Raw genomic sequence first — 21,796 nt, forward strand, 5'->3', positions numbered from 1 at the left:
GGTAAATTGCAGATGCCACCGTTTTAATTCTGTGCTTTGGAAAATTGAGTGGAACTACTTTGAGTTTTTTTAAATTGGTTATCAAAAATATATAAATAAATAACCAAGCTATTTACACGGAGCCTGCTGATGTTGATCCATGCAACAAGGAAGTTATTTACAAGATACAAGAGTCTCAGGCCAGTGACTTTGAAATGCATGTCAAAGTCACTCAGCTTCATAAAGAGTTCATTGAGTGGAGTGTTTGTAAAATCCTGCTCTGGCAATGACTACTTGCCCTTTATGTAGGAATGGAACAGAAACACTCTCCAGATGGGAGAGTGTAAATCAGAAGAAATGGAATTAGGTCAAGTTTTATAGAGCGAAACTGATTGAGCCTGTGGGTGAGAAATAAGAGATTCACATCACATGAGTTGATTCCAAGACCTCTGAGCACAAAATGCTTCAAACAGATTGGGCACAATCTTTAACATACATTAACTCCAAGACAAATAGAGGAAGCATCATGAGCTCTTTCAATACATGGCTCTCTTAACCCCACAGAAGTAATTGAAAGGCTGTTGAGTACCTTCCTTGTATTTGGTTGCCCACAGATATTCATCTTTCATTTTGCGTGCAATAGTCTACAACAGAACAAAGGGAGAGGTACAGTTAGAATAACAGTTCGTGCCATACTAACCTGCGCTTGAATCCGGCACTGACTGTAAGGAGTTTGTACATTCTCCCTGTGTCTGCATGGGTGTCCTTCAGGTGCTCCAGTTTCCTCCCACCATCGAAAACATAAGGGGTTGTGGATTAAATGGAGCAGCACGAGTTTAAATGACCAGAATCGACTTTGACTGTGCTGTAAATAAAATTAAAAAAAATAAAAATCAAAGTGAAAACTTATCAACAAAGCTTCTATTCGTTCACATCGTAGTGTTGCATCTAACCTCCATCAAATTTCCTGAGCGAAACTAACCTCATAAATAAGAGGAAACTCTGCCCCAGAACCCAGGTTTGATGACCATCGGCCAGACAACAGCAGCCTTTGCACTTGCTCAGAGTTTGATACTCCAAGCCGTCATCCATGTTCGTTGACCATTGGGGAGGATGGGCCACATACACCGCATCTGCAAGACAGGTCTTCCACGAATCTGTCCCCCGAGCATTGCTCTGCCCACTGGCAATAACCCTCAAAACCGATTAGGCTCCATAATGAACCCCACAACAGTCCTATCCTGCAGCTCTTGTTTGGTACTAACTGATTTTTCTATTCATTGTAATGCACTACTCTATATTTTTCATGGCTGCGTGAATGTTAGAAACATCCTGTGAGTGTGCTTGCAGAATAACCCTACTGGGAACTGTGTACCAAATAAATTTAAGCTTAAATTAGAATTCTTTCTGAACCTCTGGAAGCACCATTATCCTCAAATCACCAGCATGATCATTGGCTGATTGAGGAAAAGGGCATTTGAAGATCATCCTCAAACCCTGGCACAAAACGGACTGCCTTCTGGGCAGCATGGAGACCTACCCTCTTACGTGCCTCTGAGACCTGGACTACCTCACAGTGGACACTTCATTTCGTGGCACTGACCAGATAGCACTGCTGCTCTCTGTGCAAAATGGTCTATTTTCCCTGCAAAGATGAGCAAAGCATTTTAAGTGTCCTCAAGCAACCCAACATCCCCAGCAGTGAGGCCCTGCCCCACTCAGTGATGTTGATCAGGCCTCACTGTTTGCATGGTCAACTCCAGACTCCTGACCCACTCTATTGTGAGTTCCAGCACGGAGCGGGTTACCAAACAGAGGAGGAAGCTCCAGGATGCTCCCCAAGCTTGCTTGAAGAAATCAAAATCCTTACAGACTCGGGAGCATTGGGCCCATCGCCACTCAAAGCAATCGAAGAATATTGGAAATGGTATTGAGAAGCTCTAATCCATTTCTCCCAAGCACACAGACCCTGCATGACGTGCAGAAGAAACATATTATCCAACAAATCTGAGCTTTGGTGGAGGCAGCATTGTTGCTGATATGGACCCGGGAGAGTGGGGAGTGGAGACACAGCACTGCTCCACAGAGTCCAACTAGCTGGTCCATATGCCAGCTGCACCACACAGGCTTTAAATGTCCTGTTAAAGTTAAAATTAACTTTAAAAAGTACAGAAACATTTTGAAATATTTCATTCCAGTATTTTTCAAGGCTCTGGCATGTCCAAAACATGAATTAATGAAGCATCTCCATTGTTGCATCCATCACAAGGAGATATATCCACCTAAAAATGAGATCATTTGACTTTGGACATGTGAGTTCTACGGAGTACTTTAACTTGTAGAAGGAAGGGGCAGGCACATAAAGATGAAGTATTAACCAATGTGAAAATTACATTCCATATTTCTTTAGAAATTAAAAGCTGTAGGTCCTGTTCCCCGGCTTTTAAAAAAAATCATCTAAAGGAATCTCTCTTATTCCCAACAACATGCCATAAATGTTAGATATTGAACCGTTATAAAAAGTTTGTAAATTAAAAATTACATCTATTAAATTCTTATTAGTGCTCATTGAAAATGTATGCAATTGAGATTGCAAAAAATCTCTGATCTGTAAATAACAAAAAAAAATGAGTATTTGGTAAATAAATATTTAACTGGCAGTGATTGAAAAGAAGCAATACTTCCTTCAATAAGTAAATCTTTAAAACATTTAATTCCTAACCTTCCTTTAAAAGCTATGTCAATCAGGGAAGGTTTAAAACTGAAGCGCTCTAACAGGAATGTCCTGGATGTCTTGGATGGCTGAATCACAGTGTGGTACGGTTGCTGCAGAGAAATGGATCAGAGGTCAATCCACAGAAACATAAAAGAGGCAAAGAGGATCACTGGAGTCTCCCTCCTCCCCATCGACATGATCTACCAGGATTATTGTCTGAAGAAGGAGCACAAAATCATTGGGGACCCCTTCCACCCTGCACACAGCATCTTTCAGCTGCTCTTGTCACGGAAGGGATACAGGAGGATCAGAGCCAGCACCACCAGGCTGAGGAACAGCTTCTTCCCACGGGCAGTGAGAATGCTGAACAACCAAAGGAACTGCTCACACTGACCATCCAAGATTCTCCTATTAAATGAAGCAATATTTATTTATTAATTTGCATATGTTTTGTTTGTTTCTATGTGTGGTTGTATGTCTACGTGTTTTGCACTGACGACCAGTGAATGCTGTTTCATCAGGTTGTACTTGTACAATCACATGATTATAAACTTGACTTGACTGTTACCACAGGTATGCCTGAACTCCAGTGTACAGTTTTAATTATTGATGCAGAGTATTTAGTTGAAAGAATCACAGCATTTAGTTCTTAAATCTGAATTTCTAATTATTAAGTTCAAAAAATTGTTTTTTGAGTAACAAAACAAACCATCACTTGATTAATGAAGGATGAGTCACTTTGTGATTTAACATTATGAGAAGATGTTTGAAAAATCCTTTTGAAGACTGAACAAAATTGCTACAAGCGCAGGAATAACTGCTGATTGAGAGGGAATGTCTATTCCTAAGTGATTGGCAGTTTGGGATCAAACATATCCAAGTTTCAGGTTCAATACCCAGTTTACATCAATCTGCAGATTCCAGACTGGGGAGCCGTGTGATTGGTAAAAATAAGCAAAGTGTCTCCAGGCCAGAATGATAAAATAATTGCTCATGTTATTTTAATTTAATTTAGAGATGCAACACGCTAGCAGACGCTCTGGTCCATGAGCTGGTGTCACACAAATACACCAATTAACCTAAAAACCCCATACATATTTGGAATATGGGAGGAAACCCACGCAGACACAGGGAAAACATACAAACTCTTTACAGACAGCTTTGTATTTGAATCCAGGTTGTGGGCACTGCAATAGTGTTGTACTAACCACTAAGATAAACCATATGACCCTTTAGTGTTGCTTGTGTTTTCCCTGTTTGCAGTGTTTCCTGTTAGACAGAGTTCAGGCAACATCTACAATGTGATTGGCTATATCGCATATTGCAGTTAACAGTCTGGGAAAGGTTATTATTTGGGATTTCCAGCTGTAAAAAAAAACAGGATGAGGTTGACACAGACTGATCAGAATTAAACATGCAGGCCCTATTACTAAGCATCAGGTTGTTGTTTCTTTCCCGTGGCAACAAATGAATTAGCCCATCACCACATGAGTCATGCCTGATAATGTAGTTTTCCAATTCTATTGTTGCCAATTCATATCTCATAAATACAGAATCTATGTTTAGATACATGAGCCTGGTTTCAATTTGGGTTAAAACAATTTCAATCTCTATTTAAAATTCTTTCATTAGATCACTATTTCGAAAGTGCTCAACCTCCAGATTGTTAAATAATCCTTTTCTCATTGTACAATATTTAATCTAAGATCAAATTCTGTACATCTTTCTCATGATTTTAACGAAACCATCCTCAACACTATTATTGCTCGTTTGATTTCCTAATTTATACATTAAGTTCCTAATGACTACTGTATTCATCTTGTTACATATGCCTTAAGTTTCCAGAATTATACAATGCCCAATATTACCACAACTCTTTGAGGTCCTGGACAAGTAAAAAAAAAATTATTTTGCCCATGACTGTTTCTCAGCTCATCAGAAACAGATTGTACTATTCAACCTTTTGAGCAAAGCCCATTCTCTCTTTAATTTAACCCCATTTTCTATTAATCAAAATCATAGCTCCAGAGTTACGATTTTGCGCAAAAGTGAAATAGTCATTTCCCAACTTTAGTCAATTTGCAACCACATCTCTTAGTGTTATAACCATATAACCACTTACAGCACAGAACAGGCCAGTTCGGCCCTACTAGTCCATGCCGTAGCAAATCCCCACCCTCCTAGTCCCACTGACCAGCACCCGGTCCATACCCCTCTAGTCCCCTCCTATCCATGTAACGATCCAGTCTTTCTTTAAATGTAACCAATGATCCCGCCTCGACCACGTCTGCCGGAAGCTCATTCCACATCCCCACCACCCTCTGCGTAAAGAAATTTCCCCTCATGTTCCCCTTATAATTTTCCCCCTTCAATCTTAAACCATGTCCTCTAGTTCGAATCTCCCCCTTTCTTAATTGAAAAAGCCTATCCACATTTACTCTGTCTGTCCCTTTTAAAATCTTAAACACCTCTATCAAGTCCCCTCTCAATCTTCTACGCTCCAGAGAAAAAAGCCCCAGTCTGCACAACCTTTCCCTGTAACTCAGACCCTGAAATCCTGTCAACATTCTCGTGAACCTTCTCTGCACTCTCTCTATTTTGTTTATATTCTCTCTATTTTGTTATTGGATCATTCCCTTTTCCCTTTTCAATTCAACTCGTTCAGTTAATTTGTTAGTCTAATTTTGAATACAGCCCTGTATTCAAAAAATGAGCTTTAAATGGTGTTCTTTTGCCAATTTAACTTTTCTGACTCAAATTGGAGATATATTCTTACATTTGTATTCTCCGTCGACTTCTGACAGCTTATCATTCCCACAGTGTAATATAATTTTGTCCTTTGTTCTGAACTTTCTACATATCTGTCCATCATCATTCTCCGAACCACTCTAAAATTGAAAACCTCATTTACAGCCCCAGCTATTGGCTAGGGCACTGGCCTGAGTTCAAGTGAAGTACTCCTCTTTCCCCTGAATTAATTTCTGGAGAAGTTTCCTTCCATGTGCCCATTAGTGATCTGTATTTTCCATGGCAAATCATGTGGATCAAAGATAATCGTCAGCAAAGAGTGTGTGGAGAAGAATCCCATGGTCCTTGTCACAGTCCATCCCCAGCAGCAGCGTTTCAGATGTCTAGGCTGTTCCCAGGGACTCACACAGTGTGAGACATCCAGAACTGCTGCAAGACCATCATCTCAGTGAAAGACACACATTGGTCTGCCTGAAACCTGTTGGTCTTTCAGGACATGGAGATGTCAGTGAGGGAATGCTGCCGACTGGCACATTTCAGGCTGCAGGAGACCATGCTAAGGGACACATAGAGGCTTGGTGCAGCCAACACTAGGGCACTGTGGGGTAGGACCACTGTCTAGAGTCCTCCCATTACCAGATCTTAAGGAGCTGAGACAGAGGGTAAGTTCCTCTAACAGCAGAAGGGGGGGGGGAAAGGTACAAGATCCCACAGGGGTGGTAATGGTGCATTTCAATAATTAATTCTAACCGTGTACATGTATTCATATGCTTGACACTATGGGTGTGAAAAGACTGAATGTTTTTCTTTTTTGTAAATAATTTATCGTGAATAAAGTCTATCTTTTGAAAAAAAAATCTATCATGGAATATGAAGGCCAGAAACTTGCTGCATCGTACCATGGAGCAGATGTTGATTTGCAGCATGCTACAAATTTTCTTTGACTTTCCAGACTGTATTAGGGTTGAGAAACACACGAACTGCAGATGCTGAAAGCTTGAGTGAAGCTGGAGGTATTGAATGGGTCAAGAGGCATGAAAATGGTCTGTCTGTGTTTCAGGTCAGGACCCTTTACTGAGAATGGCCTCATATTAGAGTTGAAAACATCTTGCTTGATGTTGAATGTGTGGGTCCAGAAGGCCTTGTGTATCTTCACATGACTAGTGTGTTGAAGAGGTACAGTTAGATCTCACTCTTCAAAATACAATGGATAAAATGGCAGGGATATGGAAAGGGTTTTAAACCAGGAAAGTCTGTAGATGCAGTGATTGTTGTGCAGTACCTAAAAGTGCTGGAGATACTCAGCAGGTCACGCAGCATCTACAGGAAGTGTAATGACTACTATCCATAAAAATAGTCGCTCGGAGGCTTAGGCTCTTTACTGTGACGCGTTAGAATAAATTCATATCGAAGTCCATATGCGTTTTAAATTGTTTATTAGTGAACACAAAAGGACTCCTAGCGTGGTAATGATCATTGCAATGTGGTAACGTCCATGAACGTGATATCGCTAACGTTCCTGATAATATCATTATGTGCTTGCTAACATCTAACATCTGTAGTAATGTCTAACAATCCATGGTAAGGGTCAACAGAAAATGTTGAAGCCCTACTCACCCACCATCTGTCCCGCCATACCAGTCAATGCGGACACCAACAACCCCAGTGAATAGCACATTCTCACTGGTAGAAACAGAACGCAGGCAGCCTCCAGATCCTGGAACGTCGCTGATGCCCGCACAATAAATAACACAGTCAGGTGAATTCTGGCTCCTACAGTAAGTAAAGGATAACCAATATTTCAGGTTTGAGCCCTTCATCAAGATATGAACAAAGCAGACAGATGCTTGAAAAAGGGGTTAAAAACACACAGAGATGCCGGAGGAACTCCCCTGATCTCGCCGTGTCCATAGGAGGTAAAGATGTATGTTTTGGTCTTGAGCTCTACTTAAAGGAATTTCAGACGTGTTTCACTCTGCTTAAAAAAGGGTTAAAGTCTTGTGGTCAGCATCAGAAGAGTTGAAACACAAAAGTCTGCTGATCGTTGTAGAAACACACAGAGATGCTAGAGGAACTCAGCCAGTCTCAAGCATCCAAAGGAGGTAAGGATATATTACCAATGTCTCAGGCCTCAGAGCATGAAGGCTCAGGCCCGAAACATCAGTAACACGTCTTTACCTTCTATGGAACCTGAGAGACTGGTTGAGTTCCTCCAGCGTTTCTGACCATCAGAAGAATGTGTCCGTCATTGGACAATGGTCATTCAAACTTATTTCTCCACTAAGTTGCGTTGGATTTCATTCTTGACTGGTCAAAAGATGAAAATAACAACCAAAAAATTTAACCAACACAAAGAATTAAAATGTTTATAATCAATTACTTTACCTCATTCACTTTGAAACATTAAACCAGGTGACCAGACACCATAGTGCACAATCCTTTTGAAGTTTGTGTCTGATGTTTCACTTAAAAGAGTCCCACGGGCTGTGTGAGATGATCTAGCAGCCAGCTGCAGCTTATTTGAATTTGAATCACAGCTGAGCTGCCTGGCCTGCCCATTCACCTACTGTGCACCGTGACAGCTACTCAAAGGGTGACATGCTCCCTATCTTCTGAGCGATGAGGAGCTAATTACTCCTGTCACTGCAAAAGCTCTACAAAAAGAAAGCTGCCAAGGTTTCCATTAGGTAGCTTTTAACCAACCAAAGTGCTCAATGGCACACATTAAAAGAATTGACTTCCTGCCAGGGTCCTTTTCAGTGATGTTCAGGTTTTTCCTCACAAATGGAATCGGAAGCCAATCTTCGTGTGTATAATAACATTTTTTTTTAATTGATAGTCCATAAAATCATACATAAAAAATAAGCCTATTCTGCCCTTTGAATCTCTGGTATCTCACCAATAGAGCTGTGTTTCGAGAGGGTGCTGAGCACAAGAAGGGCTCCCAAAGCACCTCGGGCGCTAAAGGCTTCCTGTTCGTGTCAGAGGTTTGGATCTGGAGCTGATGGATCAAACAGGAATCTGTGCAGCTGCAGAGGCTGCAGGAGCACAGGAGATGAATCCATGGACACTCAGAGACTCTGAATGGACTTTCTTACTTGTCTTTCTCTCTGACTATAAGGGGCACCAGGCGACACTAATGGTGACAGTTTGCCTTACAACAGTCAGAAGTGGTTTTGTGTAATATTACATGTTCTGTCATATTACCTGACAATAAAGGAATTTTGAATCTTGAAAAAGAATCCACTGCTGGAAATCTGAAGGAAATACTGTTGGAAACGCTCAGCATCTGTTGAAAGAGACAACAGGCTTTGCCTTATCCAGCATTTTTTTAATATCAACAATAGAGCTGCTTGTTTCTTTCCTATCTCTGTGATATTCCCACAGCCTTGAAATCAATTTTCCTTTTGACCTGAGATCAAATTGTTCCTTAAAAGTTACTGAACAATTGTGGCGATGCACATAGTTGTAGCGGCGAACTGGCCCCGCTTGTCACGTGCGGTCAGCGGGGCAGTGGGAGCAAAGGTGGTGTCACAGGACCATCTCTTCCAGTCCAGATCAGAAGAGTGCATGTGTGCTTGTGTCAGCGTGACGTAAGCTCCGGAACGCGAGGGGCGGGCCAGACACAGACTTAAAGGCTGCAGCATGGAATTCAAAGTAAAGCAGTTATGTTAAACGAGCTGACAGGCCGTGTCTCCGTATTTTCGCTGTGCTCGCACTCAACCCGCTACGCTAGTGACCCCATTGCACAATCTACTTTAACCAGTCTCTCAAGCAGTTCAATCCAGACCTGCAACTCACTGTCCAAATCTCTGTGTCTTCAACTGGCCCTGAGAGCAGTTTTTGCTCTGCACCCTATGTGTAATGACCTCTCCCAGTTGAAGCCATGAGTTGGATCCTACTGATCTGCCCCCCCCCAACCCTTGTTCCTGCCCACCCACACAACCCAGATCCATTTAAGCAGCCAGTTTAATCTTCAGGAAACATGCCACGATACAGAAAGCAGTGATTAGACCTCATCTGATGGATTCACAGTTCATCTCCTCACTGTATTTCAATGTTGATTGAGTTTTAATTAACCTACAGAAATAATTTTAAAAATCTGTCCTGTTTAAGTTTAGAAAAAAATTAGATATTTGATTCATTGATGAAATTTGAAGATATACAGTGACCTTTTATGTCTTATTTTCATTTGATGTAAATGTTTCAAAAGTGATTAGATGTACTCACTCTTCCACATGAGATATAGTCTTACCTTTGTTTTTTTGATTCACGATACGAATCATAAACTATAAAATATATGTATTCCTCAGGATAAGATGATCAGATTTTTTTTTGGTTAGTTTTCTTTTTTTTCCAATTAAAAAGATCAAAGTGTTGTGCGGACCACACATGGAGAAATACTGGTCTAGATGATCACAGTTCCAGCAATATTCAATAAGTTTGCCACCATTCTGGATAAAACACCTTAAATCTTTGCTCATCCACATTCTAGCACTCTGCCTTTTATACGAGAGACATGCTGTACAGCATTAACCTGCCAAAACCCCCTTTGACAACTATTCCCATCCCAACCTGAAGCAGAGGCAGTTGCCCACAGGATAATACCTGCAAGTCCCTTCCAAATTGCAAATGATTAAATAATTTAAAGTTCTGTTTTATTTTGTAAATTTAATTAAAACACACTTTGCTAAAACATTATTTAGAGCATCACTAAGCAAGACAAACAAATAATTCACCAATGCTTATTCAAATTCAGAGACCTCTTTCGAATGCCATTTAATCTGAACAAAGAGTATCTGGACCCTTAACCCAGCACATCACCTGAACTGACTGGTGGGTTCGATGACAGAGCAATTAAGTTCCAGTTTCCATGTTTCAAAGTCAGGCTTCAGCAGACCTTCGAAAAATAAATAGGGTTCCAATGAAACATACCAGCAGAAGGAAGTTCAGTCCAGCCAGCATCTCACCAGGAAGATCATACCCCTAAGGAGATGTGTACCTTCAAAGTTTTGGAAGAATACAGCCAGTTTTAGCCTCTGGTCTTGTCTGTTCTGGTCGTGAGTTTGAGAATGTTGATTGGGTGAGCTTGTGGATCAATATTTTTCAGAGGCAGGAACATTTGAAATTTGGAAGGGACTTGCAGGTATTATCCTGTGGGCAACTGCCTCTGCTTCAGGTTGGGATGGGAATAGTTGTCAAAGGGGGTTTTGGCAGGTTAATGCTGTACAGCATGTCTCTCGTATAAATGGCAGAGTGCTAGAATGTGGATGAGCAAAGATTTAAGGTGTTTTATCCAGAATGGTGGCAAACTTATTGAATATTGCTGGAACTGTGATCATCTAGACCAGTATTTCTCCATGTGTGGTCCGCTCAACACTGGTGATCTTCGATGTTAAAACCAGGGTATTGAGGGAGTGCTGTACTGTTATAAGAATTGAAACTGAAGTCCTGCCAGTTTTTCATGAATTTTGAAAAGCAGATGTCTTTCTTTGGCTTGGCTTCGCGGACGAAGATTTATGGAGGGGGTAAAAAAGTCCACGTCAGCTGCAGGCTCGTTTGTGGCTGACCAGTCCGATGCGGGACAGGCAGACACGATTGCAGCGGTTGCAAGGGAAAATTGGTTGGTTGGGGTTGGGTGTTGGGTTTTTCCTCCTTTGCCTTTTGTCAGTGAGGTGGGCTCTGCGGTCTTCTTCAAAGGAGGCTGCTGCCCGCCAAACTGTGAGGCGCCAAGATGCACGGTTTGAGGCGTTATCAGCCCACTGGCGGTGGTCAATGTGGCAGGCACCAAGAGATTTCTTTAGGCAGTCCTTGTACCTTTTCTTTGGTGCACCTCTGTCACGGTGGCCAGTGGAGAGCTCGCCATATAATACGATCTTGGGAAGGCGATGGTCCTCCATTCTGGAGACGTGACCCATCCAGCGCAGCTGGATCTTCAGCAGCGTGGACTCGATGCTGTCGACCTCTGCCATCTCGAGTACCTCGACGTTAGGGGTGTGAGCGCTCCAATGGATGTTGAGGATGGAGCGGAGACAACGCTGGTGGAAGCGTTCTAGGAGCCGTAGGTGGTGCCGGTAGAGGACCCATGATTCGGAGCCGAACAGGAGTGTGGGTATGACAACGGCTCTGTATATGCTTATCTTTGTGAGGTTTTTCAGTTGGTTGTTTTTCCAGACTCTTTTGTGTAGTCTTCCAAAGGCGCTATTTGCCTTGGCGAGTCTGTTGTCTATCTCATTGTCGATCCTTGCATCTGATGAAATGGTGCAGCCGAGATAGGTAAACTGGTTGACCGTTTTGAGTTTTGTGTGCCCGATGGAGATGTGGGGGGGCTGGTAGTCATGGTGGGGAGCTGGCTGATGGAGGACCTCAGTTTTCTTCAGGCTGACTTCCAGGCCAAACATTTTGGCAGTTTCCGCAAAGCAGGACGTCAAGCGCTGAAGAGCTGGCTCTGAATGGGCAACTAAAGCGGCATCATCTGCAAAGAGTAGTTCACGGACAAGTTTCTCTTGTGTCTTGGTGTGAGCTTGCAGGCGCCTCAGATTGAAGAGACTGCCATCCGTGCGGTACCGGATGTAAACAGCGTCTTCATTGTTGGGGTCTTTCATGGCTTGGTTCAGCATCATGCTGAAGAAGATTGAAAAGAGGGTTGGTGCGAGAACACAGCCTTGCTTCACGCCATTGTTAATGGAGAAGGGTTCAGAGAGCTCATTGCTGTATCTGACCCGACCTTGTTGGTTTTCGTGCAGTTGGATAATCATGTTGAGGAACTTTGGGGGACATCCGATGCGCTCTAGTATTTGCCAAAGCCCTTTCCTGCTCACGGTGTCGAAGGCTTTGGTGAGGTCAACAAAGGTGATGTAGAGTCCTTTGTTTTGTTCTCTGCACTTTTCTTGGAGCTGTCTGAGGGCAAAGACCATGTCAGTGGTTCCTCTGTTTGCGCGAAAGCCGCACTGTGATTCTGGGAGAATATTTTCAGCGACACTAGGTATTATTCTATTTAGTAGAATCCTAGCGAAGATTTTGCCTGCAATGGAGAGCAACGTGATTCCCCTGTAGTTTGAGCAGTCTGATTTCTCGCCTTTGTTTTTGTACAGGGTGATGATGGTGGCATCACGAAGATCCTGAGGCAGTTTACCTTGGTCCCAACAAAGCTTGAAAAACTCATGCAGTTTGGCATGCAGAGTTTTGCCGCCAGCCTTCCAGACTTCTGGGGGGATTCCATCCATACCTGCTGCTTTGCCACTTTTCAGTTGTTCGATTGCCTTATATGTCTCATCCAGGGTGGGAACCTCATCCAGCTCTAGCCTTAGGGGCTGTTGAGGGAGCTGGAGCAGGGCGGAATCTTGGACTGAGCGGTTGGTACTGAAAAGAGATTGGAAGTGTTCTGACCATCGGTTGAGGATGGAGATCTTGTCGCTGAGGAGGAATTTGCCGTCTGAGCTGCGCAGCGGGCTTTGGACTTGGGGTGAGGGGCCGTACACAGCCTTTAGAGCCTCGTAGAAACCCCTGAAGTCGCCAATGTCCGCGCTGAGCTGTGTTCATTTGGCGAGGCTAGTCCACCACTCATTTTGGATCTCCCGGAGTTTGCGCTGAAGATGGCTGCATGCGCGACGGAAGGCTTGTTTCTTCTCTGGACAGGACGGCTTTGTAAGGTGAGCCTGGTGGGCAGCTCGCTTCTTTGCCAGCAGCTCCTGGATTTCCTGGCTGTTTTCGTCAAACCAGTCCTTGTTTTTCCTGGAGGAGAAGCCCAGTACCTCTTCAGTGGATTGCAGTATGGTAGCCTTCAACTGATCCCAGAGGGTTTCAGGGGACGGGTCCGTGAGGCGGGTTGCAACGTCGAGCTTTGCTTTGAGATTTGCCTGGAAGTTTCCTCTCGCTTCGTCTGACTGCAGTTTTCCAACATTGAACCTCTTTCTGGGGGCTTTATTGTTCCTGGGCTTTGGCTTGAAGTGAAGGTTGAGCTTGCAGCGAACCAGCCGGTGGTCAGTGTGGCATTCCGCGCTAGGCATGACCCTGGTGTGGAGCACATCTTGTTTGTCACTTTCTCGCACCAGGATGTAGTCCAGGAGGTGCCAGTGTTTGGATCGGGGATGCATCCAGGTGGTCTTAAGGCTGTCCCTCTGCTGAAAAAGGGTGTTTGTAATGACAAGCCGCTGTTCTGCGCAGAGCTCCAACAGGAGGCGCCCATTGTCGTTGCACTTGCCGACGCCATGCTTGCCCAGGATTCCTGGCCAGGTTTCTGAGTCTTTGCCGACACGAGCGTTGAAGTCGCCCAGGATGACAACCTTGTCGGCTGTAGGGGTACGTTGGATGAGGTTGCGCAGGTCGGTGTAGAACTTGTTCTTTTCTGCTGGTTCCGCCTGGAGGGTTGGAGCATAGACACTGATGAGGGTGATGTGACGCTTGTTTTGAAGTGGGAGTCGCATGGACATGATTCGGTCCGAGAGGCCTGTCGGAAGGTTTTCGAGTTTGGAGGCAATGAAGCTCTTGACCATGAAGCCTACACCAGATAGGCGTCGTTCATCCGAAGGCTTGCCAGACCAGGAGAGTGTGTAGCCCGCGCCGCGTTCTTGGAGGCTGCCTACATCTGCCAGGCGGACTTCACTGAGAGCGGCTATGTCGATGTCAAGTCTGAGGAGTTCATGTGCAATGAGGGCAGACCGACGTTCAGGTCGGTGGCTGTCAGTCTTGTCTAGCATGGTTCTGATGTTCCAGCATGCTAGCTTGAGTTTGTGAGCATCTTTTGAGGGGGAGGACGTGGAGGGGGAGGACGTGGAGGGGGAGAACGTGGAGGGGGAGGACGTGGAGGGGGAGGACGTGGAGGGGGAGGACGTGGAGGGGGAGGACGTGGAGGGGGAGGACGTGGAGGGGGAGGACGTGGAGGGGGAGGACGTGGAGGGGGAGGACGTGGAGGGGGAGGACGTGGAGGGGGAGGACGTGGAGGGGGAGGACGTGGAGGGGGAGGACGTGGAGGGGGAGGACGTGGAGGGGGAGGACGTGGAGGGGGAGGACGTGGAGGGGGAGGACGTGGAGGGGGAGGACGTGGAGGGGGAGGACGTGGAGGGGGAGGACGTGGAGGGGGAGGACGTGGAGGGGGAGGACGTGGAGGGGGAGGACGTGGAGGGGGAGGACGTGGAGGGGGAGGACGTGGAGGGGGAGGACGTGGAGGGGGAGGACGTGGAGGGGGAGGACGTGGAGGGGGAGGACGTGGAGGGGGAGGACGTGGAGGGGGAGGACGTGGAGGGGGAGGACGTGGAGGGGGAGGACGTGGAGGGGGAGGACGTGGAGGGGGAGGACGTGGAGGGGGAGGACGTGGAGGGGGAGGACGTGGAGGGGGAGGACGTGGAGGGGGAGGACGTGGAGGGGGAGGACGTGGACCTGTCCTCGGGCCTGCACAAAGGAACTTTTAGGTGGAGTGCAGTGCGCGCAGTACTGGCCCCACCCTTTACACCCATGGTTCGTGTGCCGTGGCCAAGCAAGCTGGGACGTGGCAGCGAGATCCTTGGGTCGTAGGTTTTATATCGGAGTGGCCTTCTCCTATGCAGGTTTCTTACCCGGACTGGAGGGGCCTGCCTCCCCTCCTAGGTCGGTCCATACTGCCCGGACCGGGGCCGAGGCCGCCGCAGTTCACCCTGTGCCTGGACTGGGGCCACCGCCTCCCACTCCCTGCCCGGACCGGGGCCTCCGCCTGCCTCACTCGACCGAGGCCGGGGCCGCCGTCTCCCCCTTGCTCCTGCCCGGACCGGGGCCGCCGCCGTCTACCCTTCGCCCGGACCGGGGCCGGGGCCGCTGCTGCTCTCCCTGTGCCCGGACTGGGGCCGCCGTCTCCCCCTTGCTCCTGCCCGGATCGGGGCCGCCGCCGTCTACCCTTCGCCCGGACCGGGGCCGGGGCCGCTGCTGCTCTCCCTGTGCCCGGACTGGGGCCTGGTGATGGGGATTTTCATATTATTAGTGCTTTTTGCTTATTTTTAAAGAGTTTCCACAGCATAAAGTGCCAATCAGTGATGTATAAGAATGATTCCTTGCCTTTCCACCATATTCTGTGATCCAAATCCTGCTGCTCCAATGTTGAAGTAAAACAAGAAAGTCTGAAGACACCGTGGTTGAAGCAAAAATACAGTGCTGGAGAAACACAGCAGGAAACATAGCATACTTTATATAGCAAAAATAAACTTACACGACCAACATTTCGGGTTTGAACCCTCATCAAGGTATCAGCAAATGTAGGCAGGCGCCCGAACAAAATGCTGGGGGGAGGTGCAGGGGGAAAGAGCGCAGACCCACAGATAAGAGGTGGATAAAGGAGGGAGGGCACACCAGCAAACAAAGGGAGAGGGATGGCTCTGTGAATGAAGGGAGAAGGGGATGGAGAGCTAGAGGAAAGAGGGATGGAGAAGAGAAAGGAAGAACGGTGAGTAAGCTAGCATAAACCAGAGAAATCAACAGTAATGTCATTCGGCTGGAGTTGCTCTTTCAATTTATCAGTGATCTTAGTATGACAGTACATAAGGCCATGGACAGACACGTCAGCCTGAGAGGGGGGCACAGAATTGAAATGGTTGGCCACTGGGAGATCCCTGTCACTGATGCAGACAGTGCAAAGGTGCTCAGCCAAGTGACCTCCCAGCCTGCGTCTCTTCAATGTGGAGAAGGTCACAATGGGAGCTGCAGATACAGTAGGTGACATCTGCGGCTCACAGGTTGCTTCACTTTGAAGAACTGTTTGGGGCCCTGAATGGTGGTGAGAGAGGATGTGTGGGCGCAAGTGTGCCCATTGCTGCAGCCACAGGGGAAGCTGCCAAGGAGGTGATTAATAGGTAGGGATGAGTAGACGAAGGAGTTATGGAGGGAGCGGTCACCTTATTTTATTCAGGCACCTGCCTATATTTTGCTCATACCTTAATGAAGCATTGGTTATGTATCTTTCTCTTTACTACATTAAGCTGAGTTTCACCAGAAATGATTTCTGTTTCAATGATTAACATGGCAACAATCGGCATATGCCTGCTCCAAACTAATTGCCACAAGCAGCAGGAGGCTTGGATGTGCAAAACAGCCGCCCGTGAATGGCCTTACCTCTGCTCAGGCCTCCTATTGTGCTCCAGCTGAGATCGAAACCCAAGCAGCCCAGCTGGAAGGAACTGTAGTCTCATCACCACATGGGGTTCTCCCTGTTGCCATGCCAATGTTATTTATCTATTGAAGAATATCTTTGCAATTATTTGCAGTTACTGAAAGATGATCAAGGCAATCTTTCCACTGAACTAACAGCACTTATTTCATTCACTATTAACCATTTTTCATGATACAAATTTCAATTTGTGCTCCAGAGACCAGAAGTTAATTTTCTCACTCACCATATAAAATTGCTGTTGTTCATGGAATCAAACTGTATTAATGGTGAGAATATCTCAATAATCTATCATTTACATGGAATGAACTTGCCAACTCGAGTCTTTTTTTTAATGGGATAATAAATTAATTTTATTTGAAACAGCATCTCAGCTATTTGAGTTTAGAAAGAATTATAGCCATTTCATTTTAATAGTTTAAATAATATGTTAATTTTAAAATTAATTTAAGATTAGCTAAGTTTAAATATATTTGCTGAAGTATCCCCCACTGATAAAATAGCTACCTAACAGTGAAATATCATGAATAAATCACAAATGTCTGCAGACACCATGGTTGAAGTAAAGAGAAAATGCTGGAGAAACTCAGAGTGTATTTTATGTTGCAAAGATAACCAACGTTTCAAGCTTGAGCCCTTCATCAAGGTATGAGCAAAATGTAGGCAGGTGCCTAAAATGTAGATTATCTTTATTTTTGCCGTATAAAGTACATTGATTGACCTGCTGAGTTTTTCCAGCATTATGTTTTTCGTGAAATACCATTAATTGGCTCCATTGAGAAAGGCAACCAGATAAAAGTTCACACAAGTGCATTCATTCGCAAAGCTGGCATCAATTTTCCAGGCATGTATTTTCGATACCCAATATCTGTGTGAGGGCATCCAAATTTCCGTGTGATTCTGGGCAATATAACAATGAAAGGAGGGACTAACAACTCCACATTCTTCCATTATGTGTCCGTCTCGCGTATGAATTTTTTGAACTAGCATAAAGCTGGAAGAGTTTTGTGCAGTGTTGATCAGTGTGTTACAATGAGTACATGCAAAACTATTGTTTAAAATTGGTATAATTATGATTTTGTTTCAGCTGTGGTTTATGATAGCAGTCTCGCTTTGGAATTGAACAGTTATGGAATGTAGACTTCAGTGCAAAAATAAAGTGCAGTCCAGAAGGAATCCTGCATTAGTGGAGGTGTTATCTTTTAAATAAGCTATGGACCAAGCTGCTCTTTGTGGTAAACATGAAATACCTCATTGGACTAGCTTGCAACAGAAGAGTGGAATTAATTTCTTGTGCCTCGACCAATATTAAACCCTCAGTCTCCATTGTAGAGAATGTATCTGGCCACTATCAAATGGAAGCTTGCCCTGATAATTTGCATGACAATTGTGGCTTCTCGTTGGCTCTTGCAAAATGCTTTGAAGAAAGAGGCCATGGTTCTTGCAGCCCAATGCAAGTTTTTCTTTATGATTTAACTGGTTCTACATCAATATTAGAAACCTGCCACACATCTTGCTAATCTGTCAATGCATTTTTTTTGTTCCAGATGAGAATTAACTGTAAGGATGTTCCAGCAGAGACCTTGTACGACGTTCTTCATGACACACTCTACAGAAAGAAATGGGATACTAATATGATTGAGACTTACGATATTGGCCGACTTACAGTGAATGCAGATGTTGGGTATTACTCTTGTGAGTAGTGGCATGGACCAGATTTTATACTTATTGTGAGGTTGGGCAGAAAAACCAGTGTGGTGAAATAGCTTAATCAGAAACTCAGTGTTTTAAAAAAACCTAGTAAATCAAAAGCAATGCTGGATGAACTCTAACATCCATAGAAGTTAAAGATAGATAATGGACGTTTTGGGCCTGAGCCCAAAGTATGAATATAAAGCAGGCAGGGACCTATATTAAAAAGCTGGTGACAAGGGAGGAATGAGAGGGGGAAGAGTACAGACCAACAAACAAAAGGTGTTAATTGGATATGATAAGAGAACAGGAGAGAGGACAGGTGATAACTGAGGGAGGGAGGTTGTTTTTGGCTCAGTGAAAGGAAAGAGGAGAGAGAAACAGAAAGCTAGAGGAAAGGAGACATAGGGAAAGATATGGGGGGGGGGGCTCACAGAAACCCAACCATCTGGTTGGAGGGTGTCCAGATGATATATGATGTGTCGTTCCTCCAGTTTGTGGTGGTCTCAGTCTGGCAGTGCATGAGACCAATGACAGACATGTCAGCAGGAAATTTAAATGGGTGGCCACTGGGAGATCCATGTTATGCCTCTTGAAGAAGAAACTAAAAATAGTCTGCAAAGTGTGGGTACTAGAGGCAGTCCCCAGATTACATTGGGGTTTTATTCACGTGAACTCTCTGGAAAGTTGATTTATCCTTAAGTCATAAACATCCGCATTCTACAATAATGCATGTTGTGTGGTTCTGCATACATTTACCTATAATTAAATTGATGGAGTAAATATATATACTTTATTCAGTCATTAATGAATACCATTAACATTTTATTGTTAAAATATACTTTAAAATACATGGAGAATTTTGGGTTTTTGTTTGTCCATTCATTTGTAGGAACTCCCCATAAATATGAAAAATAAGGACACAAGAAAATAGCAGGAGTAGACTATCACAATCTTCAAACCAGACCAGACAATCAATGTGATCATGCCTCTTAGAACATAAAATATTGTAATACAGAACAGGCCCTTCAGACAAAATGTTGTGCGGACCTCTATAAACCCACTTCACAGCAATCTACTATCCCTTCCCTACTACAATCTAATTATTCTGGACCAGTTCCCCATAGCCCTCAATTCCTTAATCGTTCAAATATTTACCAATCACTGCCTTAAATATATCCAATAATCTTTCCCCCACTGCCCTGAGCAGTGGAGAATTCAATCACTTCATTGCCTCTGAGAGAAGAATTATCGACACACCTCATTTTTAAAGCTCCTTACCTTGTAACCATATCTTTTAGTTCAGGACTCTCCCTCTGGAGAGAAAAAAATAAAATCAGAAAACTGGTAATGTGTGAAAAGAGTAAAAGAAAGTTAATGTTTCAGTTCAATAATCTGTTACCGAACTATTCTCCTCCAGCTAAAGGATTTTTTGACTAATATAATATAAAGGACTAAATGGTTCCTCATAAATGAAAATTCTTATAAAATTCTTTGTCACAAACCTGATGAAAGAACAAATGTGCACTGATGGCTTTTTACAGAAGTTATTTTTGTTCATTTTAGAATGTTTCTCTTCCATATGCAAACACCAGAAATACTACAATAGAAATACAGGTTGTACCTCTCTTATCCAGTGCTCTGTGGTCCGACAACTCCCATGGTCCAGCACGTTTCAATCTGCCGCCGTTAGTACAAACTCCTTACAAACGGCAAGGGACTCAAACCCCAGTCCCGATTGCCGGCACTGTAAAGGTTGAATCTGCTGCGATCGAGAGCAGGGTTCAAGTACTGTGCTGTCTGTAAGACGTTTGTACTAACGTCCTGATTTCTGGTGCTGTAAAGGCATTGCGCTAAACTTGACGCTAACCTTGCCGCCCCACAGTATTATTTCCTGGGTTCCATTTCTGTTTTCCGCTATTTTCTGTGGTCCGGCAATGGCCAAGTCCCAACATTGCTGGATTAAAGAGGTACAAGCTATAGAAGAATATCCACTAGCTTCGTGATAGCATCGACATGGAGGCCCCAGGGCAGATCGTGGAAAATGTTGACACATGGGAACTTAAAGTTCTTGACCCTCTCCACTGTTGACTCTTCAAATGAGGACTACTTCGTGTTCTCCCGATTTTCCCCTCGTGAAGTCCACAATCATCTCCTTGTGTTTTGTTAACATTGAGTGCTAAGATAATTATGATTAATTTCTGCAGTCAGTAAACACTCCACATATAATGCTCTAATTTGGTCGTCAATTATCCTTCCTGCAAAAGCTGCAGAATCAATCGGCAGGATTCATTAAAGCGCTGTTTAATGCACTTTCCACAGGTAACAGGTATTCATGAACTGTGTGCTCTTTCTCTCTGTCAGGGAGGTGTCCAAGTCCATTGAAAAACAGAGACTTTGTTACCTTGCGATCTTGGCTTCCCCTTGGAAATGACTACATGATAGTGAACTACTCAGTGAAACATCCAGTGAGTATTGCTGTGTCAGGAGATCTGCCTGGCATTGATTATCGACCTGTAGCTACTTGTATATAACAGTAACAGTCAATGTATAATTCAATAAAACCAGCGAATGTTGCAAAATCAGGTAGGATTGTAGATAAAGGGGATATGAAGAATAAAGGAAAGGTTTAGAGGGATATGTGCAGACAAGTGGGATTAGGTCAGTATCCCAGCATGTGTGAGTTGGGCAGAAGGGGCTGTTTTATTCTGTAAAACCTGATGTCTTTATTTCCTTTGATATTTGTATTAAGCAGAATGGCCAGCTAAATCAAGAATCAGGATTCATTTTGGGAAATGAATTGTTTGGTGACTCCTGGACCTCAGGATAAGGCTCTTAAATGCAAGAAAACCATGTTCAGCTCTATGTAGGTTCGGTTAAGCTGCATGGAATATACTCTGTGCAAGGATATGGAGGCTTTGGATAGGGAACAAGGATATTGACTAGTTCAGAGGGAATGAGTTATTTGGAAATATTGGAGAAACTTGGGTTGCTTTCTCTAGAGCATAGAAGGCCGAGGGTAGATCTGATAGAATTTTATGAAAGGCTTTGATACATTGGATAATCAGAACCTTTTCCCTGAGGTAAATGTGTCACACACCAGAGGACATGAGTTTAAGGTGAGGGAGAGAATTTTAAGGGAGATGTGCAGGGCAAATATTTTACACAGAGAGTTGAGCGGGCCTGGAATGGATTGCCAGGGGTATTAGTGGAAGCAGATATAATAATAGCATTTAAGAGGCTTCTGGATAGACAAATGGATGTGACAGGGATAGAGGGATATCTATCAGGTGTAGCAATAGAGTTTTAGTTTAACTTGGATATCAGGTTTGGTGCAGACACTTGGGCTGAATGGCCTACTACTGTACTGTTCTCTGTTAAACTAGAGAGGGTGGAGAAAATATTCCCAAGGGTTGAGTTATCAGGAGAGCTTTGATAGATGATGTCTACTTCCTCTGGCACAAAGGAGACTCAGATGACAGAATAGAGGTGTATAAAATTATGGGAGGCAGTGTCTGTTTTCTAAGATT

General features: G+C 44.2%; 1 protein-coding gene across 3 annotated transcripts in view; it reads left to right on the forward strand.

The window, feature by feature from the left end:
• Positions 1-21,796, forward strand: part of LOC138743170 (START domain-containing protein 10-like) — an 84,670-nt gene that overhangs the window by 45,970 nt on the left and 16,904 nt on the right. For 2 of the 3 annotated variants that reach the window (XM_069898076.1, XM_069898077.1), the window contains exons 3-4: positions 18,122-18,269; positions 20,631-20,734. In XM_069898076.1, coding sequence (XP_069754177.1) covers positions 18,122-18,269; positions 20,631-20,734 — 252 coding nt within the window. Of the gene's footprint in view, positions 1-16,183; positions 16,261-18,121; positions 18,270-20,630; positions 20,735-21,796 lie in introns of those variants that run through there. The other variant, XM_069898078.1, reaches the window with a different exon arrangement.

The sequence above is a fragment of the Narcine bancroftii genome, chromosome 9 (assembly GCF_036971445.1).
Source record: "Narcine bancroftii isolate sNarBan1 chromosome 9, sNarBan1.hap1, whole genome shotgun sequence".
Classification (NCBI taxonomy): Eukaryota; Metazoa; Chordata; class Chondrichthyes; order Torpediniformes; family Narcinidae; genus Narcine; species Narcine bancroftii.